The sequence below is a fragment of the Myxine glutinosa genome, chromosome 2 (genome assembly GCF_964187855.1).
Source record: "Myxine glutinosa chromosome 2, kmMyxGlut1.1, whole genome shotgun sequence".
NCBI classification, from domain to species: Eukaryota; Metazoa; Chordata; class Myxini; order Myxiniformes; family Myxinidae; genus Myxine; species Myxine glutinosa.
Window position 1 is genome coordinate 205,345,979 of NC_136262.1, and position 23,345 is coordinate 205,369,323.

The following is a 23,345-nucleotide window of genomic DNA, read 5'->3' on the forward strand; positions in this document are numbered from 1 at the left end:
CTGTGCATTGAATCACGCATCAGAGCGCACCATTAACAACAAAATTAATTTTCCAAATTTTGATTAATTATTTAAATATCCCAATCGTTTGAGTCTTCATTACGTGTTTCGAAGCAAACAACCGCAGCCTTTTTGCAGCTAAAGATAAACAACCTAACCACATACAAAAACAACTATCCACCACAAAGACAGTGAGGTTAACAAACTTTATGTCAAAAGGTATGTGTTTGTTGAATACCATGGATTTTAAGTGGCAGAGAATTTTTGGAATTTTGATTTAAATTTTTTTTACTCATGGGACTGTTCTCGATGATCACACAGAATCGATATTTCGTTATAAACAGTTGTTGTTTGGCTGAGGAAACTCATGAATAAGGTCCCACAAACAAAATACTGTATCTTATACAACATGCATTTTCTCCCTGATACTCCAACTTTTATAAAGTAATACTGTAAGGCCCCATGTGGCAGAATTTTTGGAAGGTTGCTGTCAAAAATGTTTGGTTGACAACCTTTCGTGAATTCATCAGTGACAAAAGTTCAGTTTGGGCCAAAATTCAATACTTTATCATTTTCAAAAATGTATTGTATGGAGGGGTATAAAAATGACCAACATAAATTTGAAAGTTTCATTCGAGCACAAATCACAATCTTTCATAACATTCTCATACAATTGTTTCAGTATCAAACTCCAAATCCCTCCCATTAACGGCACCAACCACAAAAATAAAGAAGTCGTCAAAATCCCTCAACTCAGGTTTCATATACATCGGCAGTCACTGAAAAGCTCTGTGGATGACATTAATTTCCAGAATATCTGCAATATTTAAATCAGCATAATCCTGCATTGCAATAAAAGATAAGAGACAATTAATAGCCATAGAAAAACTGAAGGTAAATACGAACTACAAGTTTTATGGTTTGTGTTGCACAAGTATGCAAAATAAAAACAGAAAACCCACACAAAGTGAAACAACCAAGTTTTTGGAATGCTTGTAGCCCAATCCAACTGCATCTAAATGTTAAAACAAATAAAGCATGACACGAGGCTGTAATACAAACACATAGCTTTGTGAGGTACCAGGTGGTGACAGCTTTGCGTACTAGGAGGCACCAAAGTGAGAAATGGCCGCTTGGACAGCAACCCGGAATTTGGACAGCAACAACATGGCAGTTGGACAGCAACAACATGGAATTTGGACAGCAACAACCCGGAATTTGGACAGCAACAACATGGAATTTGGACAGCAACAACATGGAATTTGGACAGCAACAACATGGAATTTGGACAGAAACAACACGGATTCTGCACTGAAGCAAATAAAATCCGAGGGACAGAATACGAAAAGAGTCCGGGCCCATATAATAATCCTGCTCGTATATGAAATAATGTTCAATCGACTTCAATTGCGATGGACTGAAATACCAAGATATTTTGGATATTCAAAAATATTGAAATAAAAAAAACAAATCCAGAGAATGTTGAATAATCCCAAAATTAAATGAGAAGAATTATACAAGTGAAGGTGACTTGAGTAAACATGGTTATCCTCTTTAATAACCTGCAAGAAGTTAATCAATGCCAAAAGTTTATATGGGAACAAAAAAGAAGAAGAAAGCAAGCTTCACGCTGGTTACAAATGCAAAAGATTTTGTTTGCAAAAAAAAAAAAAAAAAAATCTTCATTCCTCCTTGAGCATCAGCATAAAGAAAGAAAGTCCTGCAGTGTAGTGCATTTCTAGCTCCGCTTAATTAAGGGCACGAGATCCATGCAGACTGGAGGCTGTGATGTCACAATGCGTGTTGACGACAACTCCCTAGGGTTGCAATTTCCTGCCAGTGGAATGACTGTCACACGCCGCATGAAATTGCAGATGAGACCAAATCTGGATTTTGACACTTGGGGTCTAATTGCACTTGGGGTGGATGTTTTCTGCCCAAGATTGGAAATTTGAATCAGGAGCTTCGCTATTATCTACATTTTTAATGCTACAGATCCTTTCCATCTTGTTTTCAACTTCTACATTGATGCTGCAATTTCTTCCAATGTTGTTTTCAGATTCCAGATTGACTGTAGCTTCTTGTGCGAGTGTATCAAGGGATGCATGATCAGGTTCAGATGATGGGTGTGGTGCTTGAGAAGATGTAAGGCTGGCATTTGGTGAAATATTGGCCTGAAAACCAATTGATGTGGACATAACTGGAGAAACAACAGATGTTGTAATTATATAATCACTATCTAAAAACAAGGTGTTTTGAACTGATGATAAATCTCGAGAAGCTGCATCATGGTAGGATGATGAAATAACAGGGGACAATACAGTCGTAAATTGAGAAGATGTCACAATCAGTCACAATGCGTGTTGACGACAACTCCTTAGGGTTGCAATTTCCTGCCAGTGGAATGACTGTCACACGCCGCATGAAATTGCAGATGAGACCAAATCTGGATTTTGACACTTGGGGTCTAATTATGAAATTGGATCTCTGCACACAAAAAATTGCAGTGACATTTGAAAGCTAAACATCTGTCATGGACACTAAGGGAATTGTAAAGTAGGACTTTTTATTTTATTTTATTAGAAATTCATCTGAACATAATTGAGCCGAGATCTATCGAGGCAGTTTCTGCAAGGTGAAAATTTTGATTCGTCGAAAATTTGGGATCAGCTATCGGGTTCACTTGAAAGCATGGCGGTTCTGAAAGCAGGTGTGGACGTTGTACAAGTATTTGTAAATGAAAGCGGATTACTAATGGCAAAACAAATTGACGAGTCCAAACACTCCGTACCTTCGATGTGCCACAAATTATTATGAAAGAAGGGATTTAAGCGATCACTGAAGTCAGCACATTGTATGCTTATTACATCTCTGTCATATGGCCCAAGCTTATTAAGGTTGCTATTGTATTGGCAACATGCTGATGAGGCTGCTATTCAAAAGCATTCGGTATATTCTCGCCATCCTTTTCAGTAAAGCACCCAAGCCTGGTATTGGCTTAACGGTTAAGGTGGCAGGCTTGAGATCTTAGGGTCTTGAATTTGAGTCAACCAGGTGGGTTGACTCAGCCTGTCATCCTTCCGAGGTAGGCAAAATGAGTACCAGCTTACTGGTAACAGGGGCAAGGCATCAGCAGCACAGCCACGCTTCCATAAATGATGGAACCAGCAGCTCCAGGCCGCATAAGAAGCATCGACAGCAAGTAATGCAACCAAAACTAGTTAAGAATTGGTTTCCTGTGAGCCGTGAATGGAGATGTTTTTAAGCATCCCCAAAGGTTACATTATACATAATTATGAACATATGTGTACGTGGTATGTCCATAGAGATTTTATGAAGTCGATTTGATCCGTGGAGCCTCGTTAGGGCTACACGAGCAGTTTACTTGTTATTTTTTTATTTTTACCCTTTAATGCATCCAACCGCACGGTGGCATAACAGCACCGCAAAGCTAACCTGATGACCATTTACAAGCTTTGCCAGGGCACTGCACATTCCATGCACTCAGAATGCAATGGATTGTGCTGAGGACAGCTCTGAAAAAAAACTAACATTCAGCCCTTACAAGGTAAATCTTCCGACATAGCAAAGTCAGACTTGATAGGAGATGGCTTTTAAATTCAGTACAAAATGCAAGTGTTGGAGTTTTCACAGGAAACGATGGTAATTTTAGCTTAAATTCGAAATCTTAAATGCACTCCTTATAATTGTATTACAAACTTGAAATAAATAAAATCCGCAAAGATGTCAAATGCTTTGGTACCAAGAATAAACAGAGTCAAAAATAACGGCCAATTGCATACAGGCACGAGCAGTTGCGGTTACAGTGGAAAGCTTAACAAGCCGCTCTCGCATTGCTCGATGTATCACGTTGCAAACGGATGACGGTGGAGCAAAAGTGCAGGCCACGCAGGCCGAAAGGCATTCCAAAATGGAAAAGACAAAAAGGAACAGGTGACTACTTCTTGCCAAGCTTGGCCGGCCTCTGGTATGGCACAAGGAGAAGGTGTGGAGTTTCGTTGATAACCCGCAGGAGGAGGTCATCGATATAATGTTGCAGGTCACAAATTCGACTGTCACGTTGGGCTAGTTCCTCTCGCTGGCTCAATACTATCTGCACAAGCTCAGCGTGTGAAAGCCGCATCAAGGGCTCGGTCGCCGCTTCAGAATTCAGGTTCTGCTTAACCTGCCGAGGGATTGGAAGGGAGGGTGGGAGTATGATCAACCCGCTAAATTGGCCAAGACTGTCGTGTGACGTGAACAAGCAGCAACAATTGAACATAACCATTTTGGGTCCCGAGTCGTCGACGATTGGGCATATTATGTCTCCCAGTAAGATCAGCAGTCAAAACAATCATCAGATGACTCAGGGTTAATGCCCAGGTGGTTAAGTCATGCCAAACTAAACTTGCATCTCGATTGCAACCTGATCAGCCATGCCTACACGTTAATGTACCATGAAATGACACCAAACCAGCAATTATCACTCCTACATGATTGGGATAAAGCTGTGGAGTTCACAAGACAAATGTGGAGGTTTACCAATTATTATTGTTAAAGGTATGCTCCCATTTCACAACCAATTCCCCAAAAGAAAGAAAGCAAAACCTCTCACATTATCCTTTGCTTGTTTTGGTCCACCGTCGTCATACCAGTCTTTTTGTCTCTCGCTCTTAATGACCGCAGGCATTGGTTTCACTGGATGGGGACTGAGAAAACATGGGCAACATGTTTGACAATCTGTACACGTATGCACAAACTTATTAAAAATGTACACGAGGTTGAGTTTCATCATGGCATAAAATCACAGTAGCACGACCGTTGGTATTTGGACTAAACAAAGCTTTTCTCAAAATAGCGAGCAATTCCTTCGGGCAAACTACAGGCCACAGCCATTCCACGATGCCATGCCAAGAGGACACAAGGATGAGCTCATTTCAAAACAGCCTTAAGGAGCAGCACTTCATGATTAGCAATGCGTGTTTTACAATCAAATGATGCCCTTTCCCGGAGCGGCACTGTGAATAAGTCAACAAAAGCTGCACGCCATCACAGAAAAACAAATAGCACAGTCGCATCTTGGCATGATTAATACAAAAAACAAGGAATTATTCCTTAAAATTAGAGCACTTTGGAGTTAAATTGGTCATGTTAATCAGTGGAGTTAAATATATAGGGTCCTAATTGATGTTATTTGAATTGGAAGGTGGTTGTGTAACATCAGGCGCAGGCTTGTCAGAAGCAGAAGCATGTCTGTGCAACTGGGGTTAGTATATAAGAAACCCAGCGGTGTGTTCTTAAAAAGGCCTTCTTTAAGCAATAAGCCAAGGCAAAGCAAGCTAGGCCATAGAAAACCGGACCTCAGCACCTGCTCACCTGCTCGCAAAGCTAAGTGCCTGCTCGGTCTCATCCCCAGGCCAAGCTTCCATGTCGGAAACACGATGGGTGGGAAGCGAAGAAACCAAAGCTGGGCCTGTGCTAGCCTTTGGTTGGTCTGTCCTACTGAAATATTCTGGTGGAAAGCTCAGTGTGGTTGGTACCGTGATAGGAGTTTGGATATTAGAATACTTATTAGAGGAAGTGGGAATGAGTGTGCTTGTCGCAGGGGAATTATCCAAAATACTAATGGAAACTTTGGGGTCTTCAATGAAGGGTTGCTCATATTTGCCATCGCATGTGCCAGTGATGGGAGACACTTGTAACTTTGAATTTTGGTTGTGTGAGGGTTCCAATTGACCACTTGCAGTTTTAAAACTTGCCACATGCGAACTTGTTCCATCAGCAGCAGTGAACGATGCGAATGTTTCCAAATGTGGATAAGAATGTCCACTAGAGAGTTCCTCAATTTTTTCAGGTGCTTTCAATCGATTGGATGCAGCATTAGACACATGTCTGTCAGAAGTAAAACCAGTAACTTTATAATTTGAAATCATCTCCCTGGTGGCTAAGTCCAACACATCATTGGAAACCTCAAAATCTGTATCTTGGCTGTCTTCTTCCATTGGTTCTATAAAGGCAATTTCATACAATTCTTTCTCAAACAACTTAACATCTTTAATAAACCCAGTACCTTCAGTGGGGCTTGAAGAAAAATCTCTGACAGAACAGGTATCATTACTCTCCATGTATTCCTGAAGATGTTCACTTGTGATATCCCAAAGTATTTCAGTTTTCTGATCCAATAAGTTTTGGAAAAGGTCTTCATTTATCTTTGAAAAAGACAAATCATCCTCGTGATTCAAGTGAGGAAGTTCCGGTGGTGGCGTTTCCTGCCTTGCTGGATGTGCATGCTCAAATTCATTCCTCGAGAGAATATTTTTGGCGTCTTTATCAAGTTCATCGGCAGCATCTCCAACGGGTTTGAGAATAGCATTGTGTTTAACCTGTGTAGATTTCTGAGGCACTCTGTCCTCTTTATCAAAATGTAAACCGGAAGCAGCAACTTCTTGCACATGAGCATCCTTAACATCATCGATTGTCTGTAGCACCTGTACGGAAGAACCTCCTTGATCTTCAGAGCAGTAAATCTCATTTCCAGCTTCTTTTGCATTTGCTTCAACTTCTGGAATTACTGTTCGAGTGCCAGTTAAAGAAGGCGTCCCTAAATAAACTGGACACATTTTGTCCTTTACAATTTTGTATTCTTCACATTGCACTTCTTCATTGGCTTCACCTCTGGTGTCATGCAAAGATACTGTACCAATCGACGTTTCCGCATGTTCGATAATGCATTTGTGATGGTCTTGTAATAGGGAAGCCCTCATCTGATCTTCACTTTCTTCAGACATTGGCAGTTGGATGTTTTCTGCCCGAGATTGGAAATTTGAATCAGGAGCTTCGCTATTATCTACATTTTTAATGCTACAGATCCTTTCCATCTTGTTTTCAACTTCTACATTGATGCTGCAATTTCTTCCAATGTTGTTTTCAGATTCCAGATTGACTGTAGCTTCTTGTGCGAGTGTATCAAGGGATGCATGATCAGGTTCAGATGATGGGTGTGGTGCTTGAGAAGATGTAAGGCTGGCATTTGGTGAAATATTGGCCTGAAAACCAATTGATGTGGACATAACTGGAGAAACAACAGATGTTGTAATTATATAATCACTATCTAAAAACAAGGTGTTTTGAACTGATGATAAATCTCGAGAAGCTGCGTCATGGTAGGATGATGAAATAACAGGGGACAATACAGTCGTAAATTGAGAAGATGTGGTCTTGCAGTTTTCGGAGGCCATTAGTGATGGGGGAAATAATATTTTTGAACCCTGATTTTCACAAGAAAAGGCATCAGGTGAAACAGGTGGGGAATAATGAAATGCAAACCTAGTTGGGCCTGACATGGATACAGGGCATAGTTTTGGGACAGAATAATTATTTGTGGAAGAGCAAAATGGAGGGGGAGAGGTTCTCGTGGTGGTCAATGGTATGAAGGAAGAACTGGAGGTGGTTAGAAGTGTGGAGGTTGTGCATGTAATTTGTGGCTTTGAAAGTTGTGGTTTAGATATTTCAGAAGAAAGAGCTAAGGGTGACACTTGCAATTCATTGGGAACAAATGGTAAGGTTGTAGGCGCATTCTCAGTTGAAACGTTCTCTCTGCGGGAAAGACACGTCACAGGCCGTCTTGTCAACCTGAGGGCCGAAGCATATAGTTCACAACTGCGCAATATAATTTGCCTTCTTTGCCATCATTTATTTTTCTTTCCTAAACAGTATGTTTTACAATTTAAGATCTTGGGTTGACATTACTTCATGTTTAAGCACCCAAAATACAAGCGATGTTTGTGCAATTACACAAGCATCATCTTGACAGCTTGGCTGTTTTCAGAGAGGAAGCAATATGTACAAAAACTCTAAACAAGCTTCACATTTTAAGAAAGCAAGCAAATGTCATGGAATGTGGCTTTATCCATGTTATTCAAGTTCCTCATCATTTATGGTATATTTTGATAACATCCTATGAGCACAAAGCAGTTGGAAAGGACTTAAAAGCAGCAATTTATCCATGGAAGAGCAGAAAGTGGGATGGAAATCGCAAGCACAGGCTTGGTTAGGCATATTTTGGATAGCAGTGCCCTTTGAAATTATATAAAAATTATTCCACCTTTTGTTCTGTGTTAAGCAGGGACCCAAATATCAAGATAGCATGTACATACATTATTACTTTTTTGTATACAGAGTCAAGGCTCGGGGAAGAGCGAGAACACTGAACGGATCAGGATGTAACAGAACAAACGGAACAGTGGAGAGAAGATAGGAAACACCAACAGCAGGGTTGAAGGATAAAATAGAGGGAGACTTGGACAAATAATGGGTGTGTGGAGGAATGGGAGGTAAGGGAGGATACATGTTTTTTTATTATTATTTTTTTTGTATACAAGATCGAGGCTCGTGTAAGAGCAACATCAATAAAAAAAACAAAAAAAACACACAAAACATACAATAAAGGGAGCGGGAGACAAGATGGGGAGAGAGAGGGAAGCACACAAGTACAACAGCAGAGAACAGGGACATCGGAAGATCCGTGGGAGGAGAGGGCTTGAGGGGAGGAGGCATGGGAAGGTGGGGGGAGGGGGTGGGAGAGGTATAAAACACATGGACACTGCTAGAACTTCCAAGAAAAGAAGTCGGTATTTCAAAAAAAGTGGATCTGTGGGTGAATCAACGGGGGTAGAAGAGATCAAGGTTTTGGATGTTAGGGTTAGGGTTGGACAAGATGGATACAGAAGCAAACTCTCAGGAAGGAAAAACTGGAAATTTGGAAAGAGATGGGCTTGGGGTGTGCGGTTCGGAGAGGGGGAGGGAGGGGTTAATGGAGCTAAAGAAAAAAATCGTGAATGGTTTTGGATGGGTGATGATCTGAGAGGGTGGTGAACAGCTATGTTGAAGACTTCAGGGGAAGAATGAGATTAAAGAGAATGTAGAAGTGGATTTTACAAGCAGGAAAAAACAGGAACAAATGAGTGGAGGAGAACAGTGCTTCTGCAGATTAGAAATAGAAATACAATCTACAATACAAGCTTAGAGTGATTGTTAAATTCAGTCATTTGAACAAAACGTGGACATGGTATTGTACTGTACGGTAGAAAAAAAGTATCTATAGGCGTTGGGGATATGGAGGGAGACAGACTGTTGGATAATTTGGATTATTGCTGGCATAGTGCTTTTAAGAAATGCAAGAAAGTACAGCGGCCTGAAAAAGTATTCACCCCCTACCGATACATGCCACAATTACATGAATTTGGAATTATGTAGAAACAATTTTTCCAAATGAACTTTTTATTCATAACTGAACAGGTCAAACTAAACACTGTTCTAGTTGAAGGAGGTTAAATGTCAGGGATACCTGAAAAAAACATGTACAAATCAAAATTCACTGGTTGCAAAAATATTCAGCTCCTTAGATCAGTACTTCGTGGACGCACCTTTTGCAGCAATGACTGTTATGAGGTTATTTTGGGGTATGTCGCTACCAGCTTTGCACAGTGAGATGGTGAAATCGTTACTGATTTTTCACATGAAAATTGCTCTACCTCTGCGAAGTTTGATGGGGATCGTCGATGGACTGCAACCTTCAAATCTCATCATAAATGTTCAATTGGGTTCAAATGAGGACTTTGACTGGGCCACTCAAGACCATTTATATTCTTCTTAATCAGCCACTCCAGTGTGGCTTGAGCTTTGTGCTTCGGATCATTATCCTGCGGAAATGTGAATCTCCTACCCAGTTTCTTATTCATGGCTGACTCAAGCAGGTTTTCAAGGATTCTCCTGCACTTTGTACCATCCATTGTGCCTTCTATCCTGACAATCTTGCTCGTCCTTGCTGATGAAAAGCAGCCTCATAACATGATGCTGCCATCAGCATGCTTGACAGTAGGGATGGTGTTGACTGGGTGATGTGTAATGGTAGGCTTGTGCCAGACGTCACACTTTGAATTTAGACCAAAAGGTTGAATGTGTGTCTCGTCTGATCACAAAACCTTTCTCCACTTGTCTGCACTATAATGTAAATGATTTTTGCAAACTCCATACATGCATTAACGATGTGTCTTTTTCAGTACAGGTATCTCCTGCTTAATAAATGTTCAGAGAGCGAAGGTTCGCTACACCGAATGGTTTCATTTAGGCCTATTCACCACTTAACAGAGGTCTTCATTCACTACAACAAAGAAGCCGTCACAGTGTCATGGTGATTGTGCAATGTCACTTCCACGTAGGGGCGTCAAGAGCCAGCACGGGCCCAAAGGCAAACAACCTCGGGGCACTCCCCCCAACCGTTTCTCTCTTTTATAACTTTTTAAGGAATTTTCTTTAATGAAGATCCTAAATTAGAGTAGCAACGAGCTCATAAATAAGATGAAATATCTCACCAACGGTGATAATCACACACTCCAAGGCCTAGCTAGGGGAAGGCGGACTGAGGTATTCTGGGCCCACGGGCAAAAGGGCTTTTGAGCCCCCTAGATCAAGAATTTAAATGACATTTAGTGCAAATTAATAGTTTCCTGAAACAAACATTAGTGCCATCTCCTCCACCACTTCCCGGCCGCCTTCTGTACGGAAACTTGGACTCAAGATTGTTTGGGTAAGTGCTACAACTAAATTAACTTTATTACTGTGTTACTTAGTTATACTTCTCCCACCCCCCCCCCCCCCCTTCCCACGCCTCCTCCCCCCTAGCCCTCTCCCTCCCACACATCTCCCTGCTCTCAAATGTTGTGTTTGTGTGCTTCCCCTTCTCTCCCCATCTTGTCTTCCGCTCCCTCTTTTTATATATTTTGTTTGTCTGATTGATTTGTTTGTGGAGTAAATGTTAGCTCTTTCACAAGCCTCGATTCAGTATACAAAAAAAAAAAAAAAAAACTATCTTCATTCTTAGGTAAATAATGATATTATAATGTCACTTAAAATTAAGACCATTGTTATACCAAGCATATATAGCTTTGCTTTTAGACCAAAAAATTATGGTTAGCAAACGGAGTGTAATTTTCCCACAGGGAATAATAGATAATGAGCTCCCGCATAATCAAGCTTCACATAACGAAGGGTTATAAAAGGTACGTAACCCCTTTGCTAAGTGAGGAATACCTGTATTGGTTTATGTCTTGCCACCTGCCCATAGAAGCCAGCTTTGTGAAGGTAATGAGATATTGTTGATTGATGAACACTGACTCCATATCAGACATAGGGCCTTGCAGATGTTTCAAAGTCATTGTTGTATTTACAGTGACATCCCGAACTAGTTTCCTACTTTCTGGCTGCTGAGTTTGGATGGGTGACCTGATCTGGGTAGAATGTGGGTGGTATGATACATCTTCCACTTCTTAATTATGGATTTCATTGTGCTCAAAGGGATAATGAGTGACTTTGAAATCTGACTTCTGAGTGATGGTGCTTCTCACCATTTTATGTCTGACTTCTTTGGAAAGCTCCTTGGGCTTCATGTTTGCCTTGTTGGTTGAACAGGTAGAAAGGTTTAACAACAATGTCTACACCCCGCAGGACAAGCACGAAGGGGTTCAGGGAAGCTACAAGTAATGAAAGTGATAGTTGCAACTTATTTGTACTCCTTCAAAACCCAAGAACCGACATATCAAGTTGTCATCATCTGAATAGAGGATGAAGGCCACCTGGGGATTGCAATTGAAGAGACTTGGTAAGGAAACAGATGTATTCTCGTGGTGTTCAATCCAGACGTTACTTGTAAATATTTTTCCATTGAGGATGCTTTTGCCACTTGGGAAAGTTAACAATTCTACGTCAGTATCTTTACCATTTGACAGCTATAGCACATGAAATGGTTTTAAACTACACATTCAATTCACTATATTTGTCAAGGCAAGTTGCAAGCTGCAAAATGTGACATCTACATATGACTTCTTTGCATATTCAGAGATGTCTTGCTCACTGCCACTGGAATCAGGGCCGTAATTACTCATTGTATTTCCAGAACAACAGAGATCAGAAACTTGTTGTCTAATGGCCATCCAGTATCATCACGGATAGATACTTTCAATTCAGAGAGTGTACCACAACGCAGCCGTCAGTATTCTGGGTGGGGAAAGCTCACAGTGGTGGTCTCTCCAAAGGAATGACCCCGAGGAGATTGGTGGGGCTCCCGTCTAACGACTCCAAAGAGATTGGTGGGACCCCCATCTAAGACATAGTGTGTGCTATTTATCTGATCAAGATGCACATGGTGTTTTAGTGAAGGCAAAGTTTACAGGTCAGTCTCCTCAGTCAGTCAATCTGCGTCATCGAGGCCAAGCAGATTTAGCAGGACAGCTGCAATCTGCAACTTGTACAGACCATTTATGTCAGTCTGATGAGCCCATTAGCCTCGTTTACATTGAGATTGACAACATCTGGTGGAGCACCCCTTTTTATTAAATTCCTCAGCTCATAGAAGCTCCACAAGCCAGGGGGCACAACTCTTCTTGCTTAATTTTTCTGCTCTGTTGAGCTAGCAACTATGTCCTCACCTTTTCCAATGTTATGCCAACCCACAGTGTAGGTAATCCAGCGCAGGCCGACATACAAGTTGCCGTTGCAGTTGTCAATACACTGTGAGAGGGGGATTGCCTCTCTGCTTTGAACATTTCAAAGTGTAGGAAACAAAGCCATAGTGTTGGCGTTCCTAACAACTGCTGTTGTTTACTCTTTCGGAGCTATGCATAAGAAAGCATTTGCTCTCAATATAGTTGCCAAATACAGAGTGGGTGGGGTGTTCATGGCAGTGGTCTCTGTTGAAAGCAAGCAAGAAAGAAAGACCAACTCGGGATGTAATCATGAATGGCTGGCTCAACATAGAAGATGACCGCTTCCTGCAGACTATCTATTGACGTCATTCTGACAGCGCTTCCACATGACCTACACTCTGCCCTCCTATGTAGTCAGACCTGCTGTGGTAAAATGGTCTTTACTAGATCCCTAGATCTTCTAGAATTGCTGCCCGAGTGTGGTGGCTACTGTGGTGTATTCACCCACATCATCATCCGCTGCCCCACATTCTGTGGTAACAAGACCTATCAAGAATGGGCCTGGCTCTGGAATGACCGAGAGGTTTATGTTGCTAACCCAGGCGAGCAGCTCCATGGCTATTTGAGAGCGTTATATTCACCTTTTTCTGGTGCAGCAATGCTATATATTATTGATGACTCTCCCACTTCAAAAGCACTCACAAAAAAGGAAGACATGCTAAATATGTTGGAACTCTCAGGCTGCCACTATGAGCAGTCTGTATGGGTGCTCACACAAAAAGTTCAACCCAGTCCTCAAGAAGTTTCAGGAACAGACACGATGGGTTACATCATTCCACTGCAAAGACGGTGACTCGTTTGAAGACTAACTCAGCAACAATGATGTAATTCCAAATGCAAGCCAATATGCACCAAGTACTAGCAGAAAAGAAGCATGCTAAGCTCCTGCTGGACTGATCAGCCCACTGCATATATTGTGCTTCCTTGAGCATCATGTCGCAGGACACACTGTTGTGTTGTTATTTCATAACAGGTATTCATCTCATCATTTTGAGTGTGCGGTGTGGGGGATATATAAATATGTTAGACTTAGGCACCAGATTCTATAAATAAGATGGAAGATGGATTGTGATAAATTAATTGACTACATACTGGACAACGACGCTGCGTCATCTCCGACGGGCTCAAGCACAGTATACGAGATTATGGGGGACCGCGGGTTTGCATTGGCTCCAATAGGCGCAAGTGCAGTAACACAAACACGAACCGACGTGTAGAAATGTGCCAGATTGGCTGATTTAGCCTCTGGGGGAGAGCCGAGCAGTACTGAGGCCATTCTGTGTCGGCGGGCCAGATTGAAGGAATGCCTGAGGAAGAGATTGAAAAGCTATATGCCCGGTATGAGGGCCGGCTGGAGGCTGCATGAATGAAGACTCTCGGGACCACGGTGCTCCGGGTATAGGCAGCATCAGGTGGTATACTGTCACCCATCCCACCCGGAAACCAGCAATACCTAGTTGCGGACCTTGAATAAGACCCCATTGTGGAACATGCCCTTAGTATTGCTACATGCGAGCTATACCACTGCTACGGCTTGTACCTTGCTCCACCCACCATAACTTTAACAACTCTGAAGCACTGCCAATTTAGGAGAGAGACAAATGCTAGTACAGAGTAGAGTGCAGAGCACAGTACAGAGTATGGAGATGGAGCAACCAGTTGTTCCGACGGCACAGACGACACCATCAAAGGTGGCGCTGGAACCAATAACTGCTGCACCGACAAGGGTGACCCATGTTATTCCCACTGTTCCGATGTTGAAAGACCCTAAAAAAGTTGCAGATGGGTAGAATGGGGCTGCAGCATGCACAGCAAACAAGGAGCGACTCCTCGCCGAGCTCCGGGAGGCTAAGGCAAGCATGACGGTTGAGACATCCCAATGTTCAGTCAGTGCTCCTGTTGTTCCAGTTCCTTTGGAACAACTTGAATAGCAAATCGGTATGGTGAGCTGGTGGTCTGACGATGGGATACGCCCGCCTTGGCAAAATGATCTTCAAGGGGACACCCCAAAACTCGATTTTAGGGGCTATGATGTTGGTATGGTAGTTCTCAACCCTGATGAGCCACACGGTGCCGCCACATATTACTGTCACCCCATTAACACTCCATCGCCCTCCTCCCCATCCTAACCCTCCAACCCCTGTGCCCACGCCTACAGGATTTGGCCTGACCCAAACCAGCCTGGTTGGGTGAGGTAAGCGAGGAGTCGTTCTGATACTCCAAACTGCCGTCTTTCATTTTATTCTTTCTTTCTTTATTCTTCTTCGTCTTCTTCGCAGAATGCAAGTACCTTGTCTCCCTGTGTGTGTTAAGATTGGATGAGAATACTTACGAGGATAAGTCTGCTCTTTTGTGTCTCTTTACTTAGGTTGTAAAAATGTCTTTTTGTTTTTGCTGTAAATACTGTACATGCCCTTTTGCCTTTGATTTTGCTTTGGTGAATAAAGACATGTAAATAATGTACTTTTCACCATGGCTTTGTAAATGAATAATCATTGTGCATTTGCCATCTACTTCATTCTCGTGCTTTCTTAAATTGATCCAAAATAGAGTATATGTAGTGGATAGCCAGGAATTCTGCCTCACTGTTTTGCTTCGGTAGTAGTAGTAGTAGTAGTAGTAGTAGTAGTAGTAGTAGTAACTACCGCTACGACTACTACTACTACCACTACTACTACTACTACTACTACTACTACTACTACTACCGGTTTGGTAGGGTTAAGCCAGCATTCACTCACAGTTCGCTCAGCCATAGTAGTAGTAGTAGTCGTAGTAGTAGTAGTAGTAGTAGTAGTAGTAGTAGTAGTAGTAGTAGTAGTAGTAGTATAAGTAGTAGTGAAAGACGGGTGAACACTGAAGGTGCGGTTGCTGAGGTTATTAGGTCAACAGGTAACACAACATAAAGGCGAGAGGAACCCGTTAGGCCTGATTATCCCAACTGATGTCTGTGGCCTGGTGACCTCAGATCCAGAGGTCAGGAAGCAGGTCAAAGGAACGCACTCATGGTAACCCCCAAGCCCCTGTTCTGTAACAATATACTGTATGTATGTATGTATGTATGTATGTATGTATATATATATATATATATATATATATATATATATATATATATATATATATATATATATATATATATATATATATCTGTATATATATATATATATATATATATATATATATATATATATATATATATATATGTATGTATGTATATATATATATATATATATATATATATATATATATATATGTATATATATATGTATATACATATATATATATATATATATATTGTTGCGGTTTTGCGAATAAATGATGACCCCCCCTCGTAGGTAGTCGCACCACAACATGTAGCCTCGCTTTAGTTCAGTTATTTTTTAGTAAATGTAAGCGTAGTCTCCTTTCCTGTGTTAGTTTGCGTTGAGCAGGCCAGTGAGTTGGGTGTTCTTTGGGCTGGAATGCCACGTGCTAGGCCTAGAACAAGTCTGGCAAGGCTGAAGGTAGGAGCTGCAGGGGGAGTGGCCGGTAAGCAGCGAGCAGCCAATCGGAGCTCAAGGGGAGTGGTTCACAACGGCAGCGAGAAGAGGGGCTTGGAAGATTCGGGTAAGGCTGGGGAGGGGCCATATAAAACCCTGCCCCGAGCCCCCCGCGTCATGGGAGAGAGAGAGAGGAGAGAGTAAGAGAGTCGCCCAGCCCCTGAGTCAGGATCGGTGAGAGTCTCCCAGTCAGAGCTTTTGTCCCAGCACGAGTGAATTTGGGTGCTTGTTATACTCTCTTTACACGAACTATCCCTGTGCCCTGCGCTCTGCTGCCGCCTGTGTTAATGCGCTTGTGGAGACGATCCATTCCGGGCCACAGACGCACGATCTCCCTGCCTGCGCTCCCAGCATACGTGCCGTGAACATCGGAGGGCCACGCCCGGCTAGCTGTCCCAGAGCGACCGGCGTCAAGGCGCATTTGGAGCGCGAACTGTCCTACCTTCCTCCTTTTCCCTGCGTGCGTGAGTGGATCCGTGTCTGGGTGATAAGTTAAGACTGATTAAGCTTGCTCTGTGTCTCTTCGCCTTGTCTAGCTGTAAATAAACCTGTTCTTTCTTCTATTTGATCGTTCCCGTCATTTCACTATTAGCCTAGCATCGTACGAATAAAACCGCTCGAATCGGGTTCAATAGAAGTAACGGCACGAGTCACGTGATACGCAAACCGCTCGGGCATATTCGATTACCGTGGCTTGTGCGAGGTCCAGTCCCGGTTTTCATGGCAGTGTGGGTACCGAAGGTAAGTGTGGAATTGACCCGATACCCTTTCCCACGCTCGCTACGGGAGTGGCGACTCGGCCTCGTGGACTCGAAGACCCGAGGGGGAAAAGGGGTTTAACCCCCCTGTACGTTGACGGGTTTCGAGAGATCCACAACAAATTGGTGTCTGGGCGTGGGATAATTGTACCTAGAGTGCGCTTCACGCACTTAAAATTACAAGTGGACGAAATTTCGTTAAAAAAAATAAATTCATATTCGTATGATGGCTGGCCAAGGCGGTCAAATGCCGGTGGGGGTAGTAGAAGAGGAACTAATGACCCAGGACCAACGGGAGGAGTTGGTAGTGGAGGAAGCCGAAGAGGGGGCGGCAGCAGGGGAAGAAAATAGTGGTGCCTCGCACGTGGCAGCGGCAGCCAAGCCCCCTGTGCGAGCCGCATTTGACATTGAGTTATTCCTAACCCAAATGAATGCAAAAATGGACGCATTGGGGGACAAATCCACCAGGGAAAAGGGGTTTAACCTCCCCCTCTACATCGACAGGCTTTGAGAGATCCGCAACAATATATATACACTACTCACAATAAGTTAGGGATATTGTGGGAGTGAGTTGATTTTTTTTTATAGGGGTTAGGGTTAGGGTATTGAAATCAAGAATGCTGTGTTTTTTCACACTCATTAATAACCATAGAATTAGGACCAACAACTTTTTAGCTGCGACGAGCAGCTCTATGAGAGGACCGCATTGTTGTTCTTGTTGTTGGGGTTCCTTTTTGAATAGCGCATGCGCATACACTCGGACGTGCATTGGTATGAGGTAAGAACATCGCGGACTAAAATCGCGATTTGTTTGAAGAAACCAGAATAAATTTAGCAACAAAGACAACATGAATGTTTTCATATCAATCTCGTTTCACAGAACTTGACACAAATTAGGTGTACAGAGACACATGTATAGGAACATGCGCGCGTGAAAAAGCTGATTTCAGGCGACTGGATTTTTAACTGCGACAACTTCCTGTTGTTGGGGTGCCTTTTTGAATAGCGCATGTGCATACACTCGGACTTCCCCTACCGACCAAGCCCGTTTCGAATTATCCCTCTGCCACCCAGAATTAACATTCATAAATAACATTAATGAATTAACATTAACAGAAATAACATTCACGTCCATACATTATATGTAATCAGTTGATGAAGCATGTTACGTCGCAAAACAAAGGACAAGACCAGAACTGAAAGACAAAAAGACGCCAGTGCATGCGTATAATTTAATGACTGGTCGAATTTGGTAGCGCATATTGCAACGGATATCCTCATGATTCTACACGTCGCAGCTGGTGACCACACTGTGGTCATTTTTCTCTTCTGTCAACATAATTAATACACAAAAATCAACCACAACGAAGAGCCTGCCAATATCCCTAACTTATTGTGAGTAGTGTATATATACTGAAACGCAAAAGAAACTTACCACCTTTGAAACCTTTAAATATCAACAATAACACTGCGTGTAGTAAATGTGTGAACTTATTTGTGGACAATAGTGTCCTCACTGTCAGACAAAACGGTCACGGATGGTCACTTGAACCTTCAATGGTCACTTCATAGCACAGCTGTTGAACAGCCATTTTGACTGTCAGTGATTAGCCAAGGGGTACGGGATGATTTTAATGAGCTGCACGTGATGTCTTGATATTGGCTTTAAAAAGGCCAGTGCAAAATGGGCATTTCAATCAACATGCCACGATTGTCAAGGGATCAACGGCAGCGTGCCCTGGACATGCTGCAAGGCGGACTGAGCTACCGTGAGGTGGCACGTCGCCTTGGCTGTTCACACCAGACGATATCGGCCCTGGTGGACAGAGACACCCTCCACAACTCTGCAGATGACAGACCTCGATCAGGGAGGCCAAGAGTCACCACTGCAAGGCAGGACAGGCAGATGGTCCGAAGTCACCTGCGGGATCGATTCCGTCCAGCATCCCGCACTGCGGCAGAAACTCCGGGGCGTGCAAACCCACGGATCTCCAATGATACTGCACGAAGACGACTGCATGACTATTGCAGTCATGCAAGAAACTTACCACTTGTTTGAAATGTAATAAAATTGTAACAGTTCAAAATAAAACAAACCAACAATTGCTAATTGAAACATTGGCATTTTATTGATGACATGTCAAGTTTTTGACCAAGATACACCATCATCAGTTTGTTCTACAGTACAGAACAGCACAGGGTGCAATGTCAGTCCCCTTTCAATAGCGTGTGTGGCCACCATTGTTTTGGATACAGGCAGTGCATCGTCGGCATATACTGCCTACCAGTCTTTGGATGTATTGCTGCTGGATTCTGTCCCACTCAGTCCTCAATGTCTGAAGCAGCTCTGCCCGTGTCCTGGCCCTGCCAACTACGCGTCTCCCAAGCTCATCCCACAGGTGCTCTATGGGATTCAGGTCAGGGGAGAGCGCAGGCCACTGCATGGTGTTGATGTTCTCGCCTTGGAGAAATGCAGTGGTAAAGCGAGCAGCATGGGGAATGTATATATATATACACACAAAGCGAGTTGTCATGCTGAAAGGTTCTCAGTTCTGGGTGGTCTAGCAGGAATGGCAGCAGATGAGGTCGCAGGATGTTATCCACATACCGCTGGGTGTTAAGATTCCCATCCACAACCACCAGTGGCGTCCTGTACCGGCCTGATATGGCGGCCCACACCATCACACTTGGGCCACCCCACCTGTTGGCTTGACGCACACAACAATCGGCATATCGCTCGCCAGTTCTTCTCCAGACACCCTCACGCCCATCAGGACTATCCACACAGAACCTTGACTCATCGCTGAAAGCGACCTCGTTCCACTGCGCCAAGGTCCACCGCTGATGCTGCTGGCACCATCTCTGTCGGTTGCGGCGATGGGCAGCCGTCATCACGGGGCCTCTGTATGGTCTTCTGGCAGTCAGACCATAGTCATGCAGTCGTCTTCGTGCAGTATCATTGGAGATCCGTGGGTTTGCACGCCCCGGAGTTTCTGCCGCAGTGCGGGATGCTGGACGGAATCGATCCCGCAGGTGACTTCGGACCATCTGCCTGTCCTGCCTTGCAGTGGTGACTCTTGGCCTCCCTGATCGAGGTCTGTCATCTGCAGAGTTGTGGAGGGTGTCTCTGTCCACCAGGGCCGATATCGTCTGGTGTGAACAGCCAAGGCGACGTGCCATGTCACGGTAGCTCAGTCTGCCTTGCAGCATGCCCAGGGCACGCTGCCGTTGATCCCTTGACAATCGTGGCATGTTGATTGAAATGCCCATTTTGCACTGGCCTTTTTAAAGTCAATATCAAGACATCACGTGCAGCTCATTAAAATCATCCCGTACCCCTTGGCTAATCACTGACAGTCAAAACGGCTGTTCAACAGCTGTGCTATGAAGTGACCATTGAAGGTTCAAGTGACCATCCGTGACCATTTTGTCTGACAGTGAGGACACTATTGTCCACAAATAAGTTCACACATTTACTACACGCAGTGTTATTGTTGATATTTAAAGGTTTCAAAGGTGGTAAGTTTATTTTGCATTTCAGTATATATATATATATATGTATATATATATATATATATATATATATATATATATATATATATATATATATATATATATATTTGATATTACAATTAATATTATATTATAATATAATGAATATTATAATTAATATTTAATTATATAATTATTTATTTATATGTATAATTATATATATAATTATATATATGTATAACCCTGGTGTTGGGCTAGCGGCTAGGGTGCCAGCTTAGGATCCTAGGATCCTGGGTTCGAATCCCGGTCGATCGCTGAATTAACGCCAGGGGGGTTGACTCAGCCTGTCATCCTTCCGAGGTCGGCTAATTGAGTACCAGTTCACTGGTAATTCCCTGCTTGTCGTTAAAGGCGGCAAAAAGGGTTGGCGTCAGGAAGGGCATCCGGCCGTAAAACATTGCTTCAAAAAGGGGACCAAAAAACAACAACAACCACGGTTCCCGAAAAAGGCCAACCCCCGCTTGCGGGGAAAAATGGCCTCTAAAGGTGGTTTATGTATAATATATATTTATATATATTTATATGTATGTATGTATACAGTGAACTCTCGTTTATCGCGGGGGTTACGTTCCAGAACCCCCCGCGATAAACGAAAATCCGCGAAGTTGCGACCATATATATATATATTTTTTTATATATATTTTAAAGCATTATGAACTCCCCACACTCTTATTAACCTTTCCCATACTCTTATAAACACTTCCTATACTCTTAAACACTTTTTACACTCTTAAACATACGTAATTTTAACAACATATAAAATTCTAATGGGTACTCACCATTGAAGATACTGTAGCTACCCATGGGTTCCCCAAGCAAGACCAGCATCAGAATCTCCTTGCTCCAGCCGGTGACGTCACCGGCGGGGATTCCCGGCGCGAGAGTGGCTGGTCACGTGACCGCTAAAGCGTGCCGCGCTTTGCGGGTATAATCAGCTACACCTGTTGATCACGTGACCACCGATTCACCGAAGCACGCCACGCTTGAGAGGCGTGGCTTTCGGTTTCTGGTTGTGCTTTATAATGCAGCCCGATAAATGGGCTTTTCAGTGTTCCCGAGTTGGTTTTGAGAATAAATATCTTCTCGGACGAGTTTGTGTCTTGCCCGTCATTTCGTCCGTATCAAGCAAGAGCCCCGGCTCTTCAATACTACAACTTGCGTGATGAAGATGATGATGAATTAGCTGTGCAGTACTGATGACGATGAAGGTGATGACGATGATGAATGTACTGGCGTTTTCCATACGCACGACTCTTTGTCTACCCTTCTACTGTACACTATGTACAGTATTTTATTTCTTGTAATATGTTTTAAATACTGTATTTTTCTTATTTCTTTACGTTTTTTAATTTTTTAGGCTAGAAAATGCTTATTTTACCACAAAAATATTTAAAATAATAGTATATAAAAATACATTTATACCGCAAAATCCCGCGATATAGCGAAAAATCCGCGATATAATTTTACATATACTAGCGAGAAAAAACCGCGATGTACCGAATCCGCGAAAAGTGAACCGCGATATAGCGAGGGATGACTGTATATATATATATATATATATATATATATATATATATATGTATAATGTACATATATATATATATATATATATATATATATATATATATATATATATACTCATACACACAATTATGATAAGTCTCCTGGTGGCACATGTATGACGAGGACAATAGTACAATAGACAAATGAACAGTATTAAGCACATGCACCCTTGGTTCCAACAACATTAGCAATGTGCTCAGATGGAAAACACCAAGCAGGTTATCAATCAATTCCAAATAGTTTAAGCATGGCAGCTGCCAAAATTACTCAGCCGTGAAACCGCAAAAGTTTCAAGACCACTTTTCTAACAAAAAAACTATTCTCGAATTGGCAACCAAATTGTTACATCATCACTGTATGCTGAAGAGATTTTGAATCATATTGAACGTCATCTTTCCAATTTCAACTCAAGTATAAAAATTTGGCAAATTATAATTTCCACCCTTTTAAAGAGTATTTTAATTCAGATAAACAGCATAACAATTTATTTTTCTTTTGTAACATGCAAGATAAACTCCATACCTGGGTTTGGTGGCATTTCCACCTCTCATGGCTCGGACAAAGCCTAGGTTACTTCGCCGTTCATCCGGCTTGCTTTTGCTTTCAGTTTCAGTGGATTCATGTTGTTCTGTCCCTACAACCTCAGTATTTACAGGACCGGTCATGAGCGAAAGGAAGCCAGTAGATCCCTTTTTCTCTTCTGCCTTTCTACTAAGTTCAGCACCGTCTCCATCAACCCCTTTTCCAAGTTCTAGCGACCTCCTCCAACTGGGCAATGATTTGCTCTGCCCTCCATCTCCTCCTCCCAGTGAGCTAGTCTTGCTTAGACTGGACTTGCTGGCATTTTCATTCTTCTGCACAGGGGTTTTCTTGGAGCCTTCCTCGGGTTTAGTCAGGTTCTGTAATGACTTGGACAGGAGACCACCGGTTTTTTGCACTTGCTGCTCAACTCCAGCAGCATCCTTCTCTACATAAACATGGCTGCCGTTGATGCAAAGTGACGACTTTGAAACTGCAGTTTTTGTGGACTTCAAACCACCATTGATGTTGTTCTTCTTCTTGACTTCGCTCAACATAACGACATCAGCACTGAACGTTCTCTTGCGTGCAGGATTGCCTGAAAAAAAGAAACATAAGTAAGTAGTTTGCTGTCGATGTCAAACTGCTGTGGTTTTCTGCAGACATAAAATAATGTATGTATGCTTTTTATTTATTACAATAATCTGGTTTGATCTTATCTCGATTATAAAACAGGAGTGTATGTCTGTCCGTCCGTTCCCGAAACTACTCCCTCAGTTTTGAGGCTAGCCCCACCAAACCTTCTGTGGAATGTTTTGGGGTCCCAATGGATGTTGTAAGGTAGGTAGGAGGTTTAATAAGTTCCTCAATAAAAT

The 23,345-nt window shown here is 42.6% G+C and overlaps 1 protein-coding gene across 2 annotated transcripts in view; it reads right to left on the reverse strand.

The window, feature by feature from the left end:
• Positions 1-615: 615 nt before the first annotated feature.
• The window catches only part of LOC137420909 (rab11 family-interacting protein 1), a 159,953-nt gene continuing 137,223 nt past the window's right edge, over positions 616-23,345 (reverse strand). Inside the window, exons 3-6 of one of the 2 annotated variants that reach the window (XM_068106414.2) lie at positions 22,474-23,068; positions 5,377-7,596; positions 4,616-4,709; positions 616-4,186 (exon numbers count right to left, since the gene is read on the reverse strand). In XM_068106414.2, coding sequence (XP_067962515.2) covers positions 3,959-4,186; positions 4,616-4,709; positions 5,377-7,596; positions 22,474-23,068 — 3,137 coding nt within the window. In that variant the 3' untranslated portion in view covers positions 616-3,958. The remainder of the gene's footprint in view (positions 4,187-4,615; positions 4,710-5,376; positions 7,597-22,473; positions 23,069-23,345) is intronic. The other variant, XM_068106417.2, reaches the window with a different exon arrangement.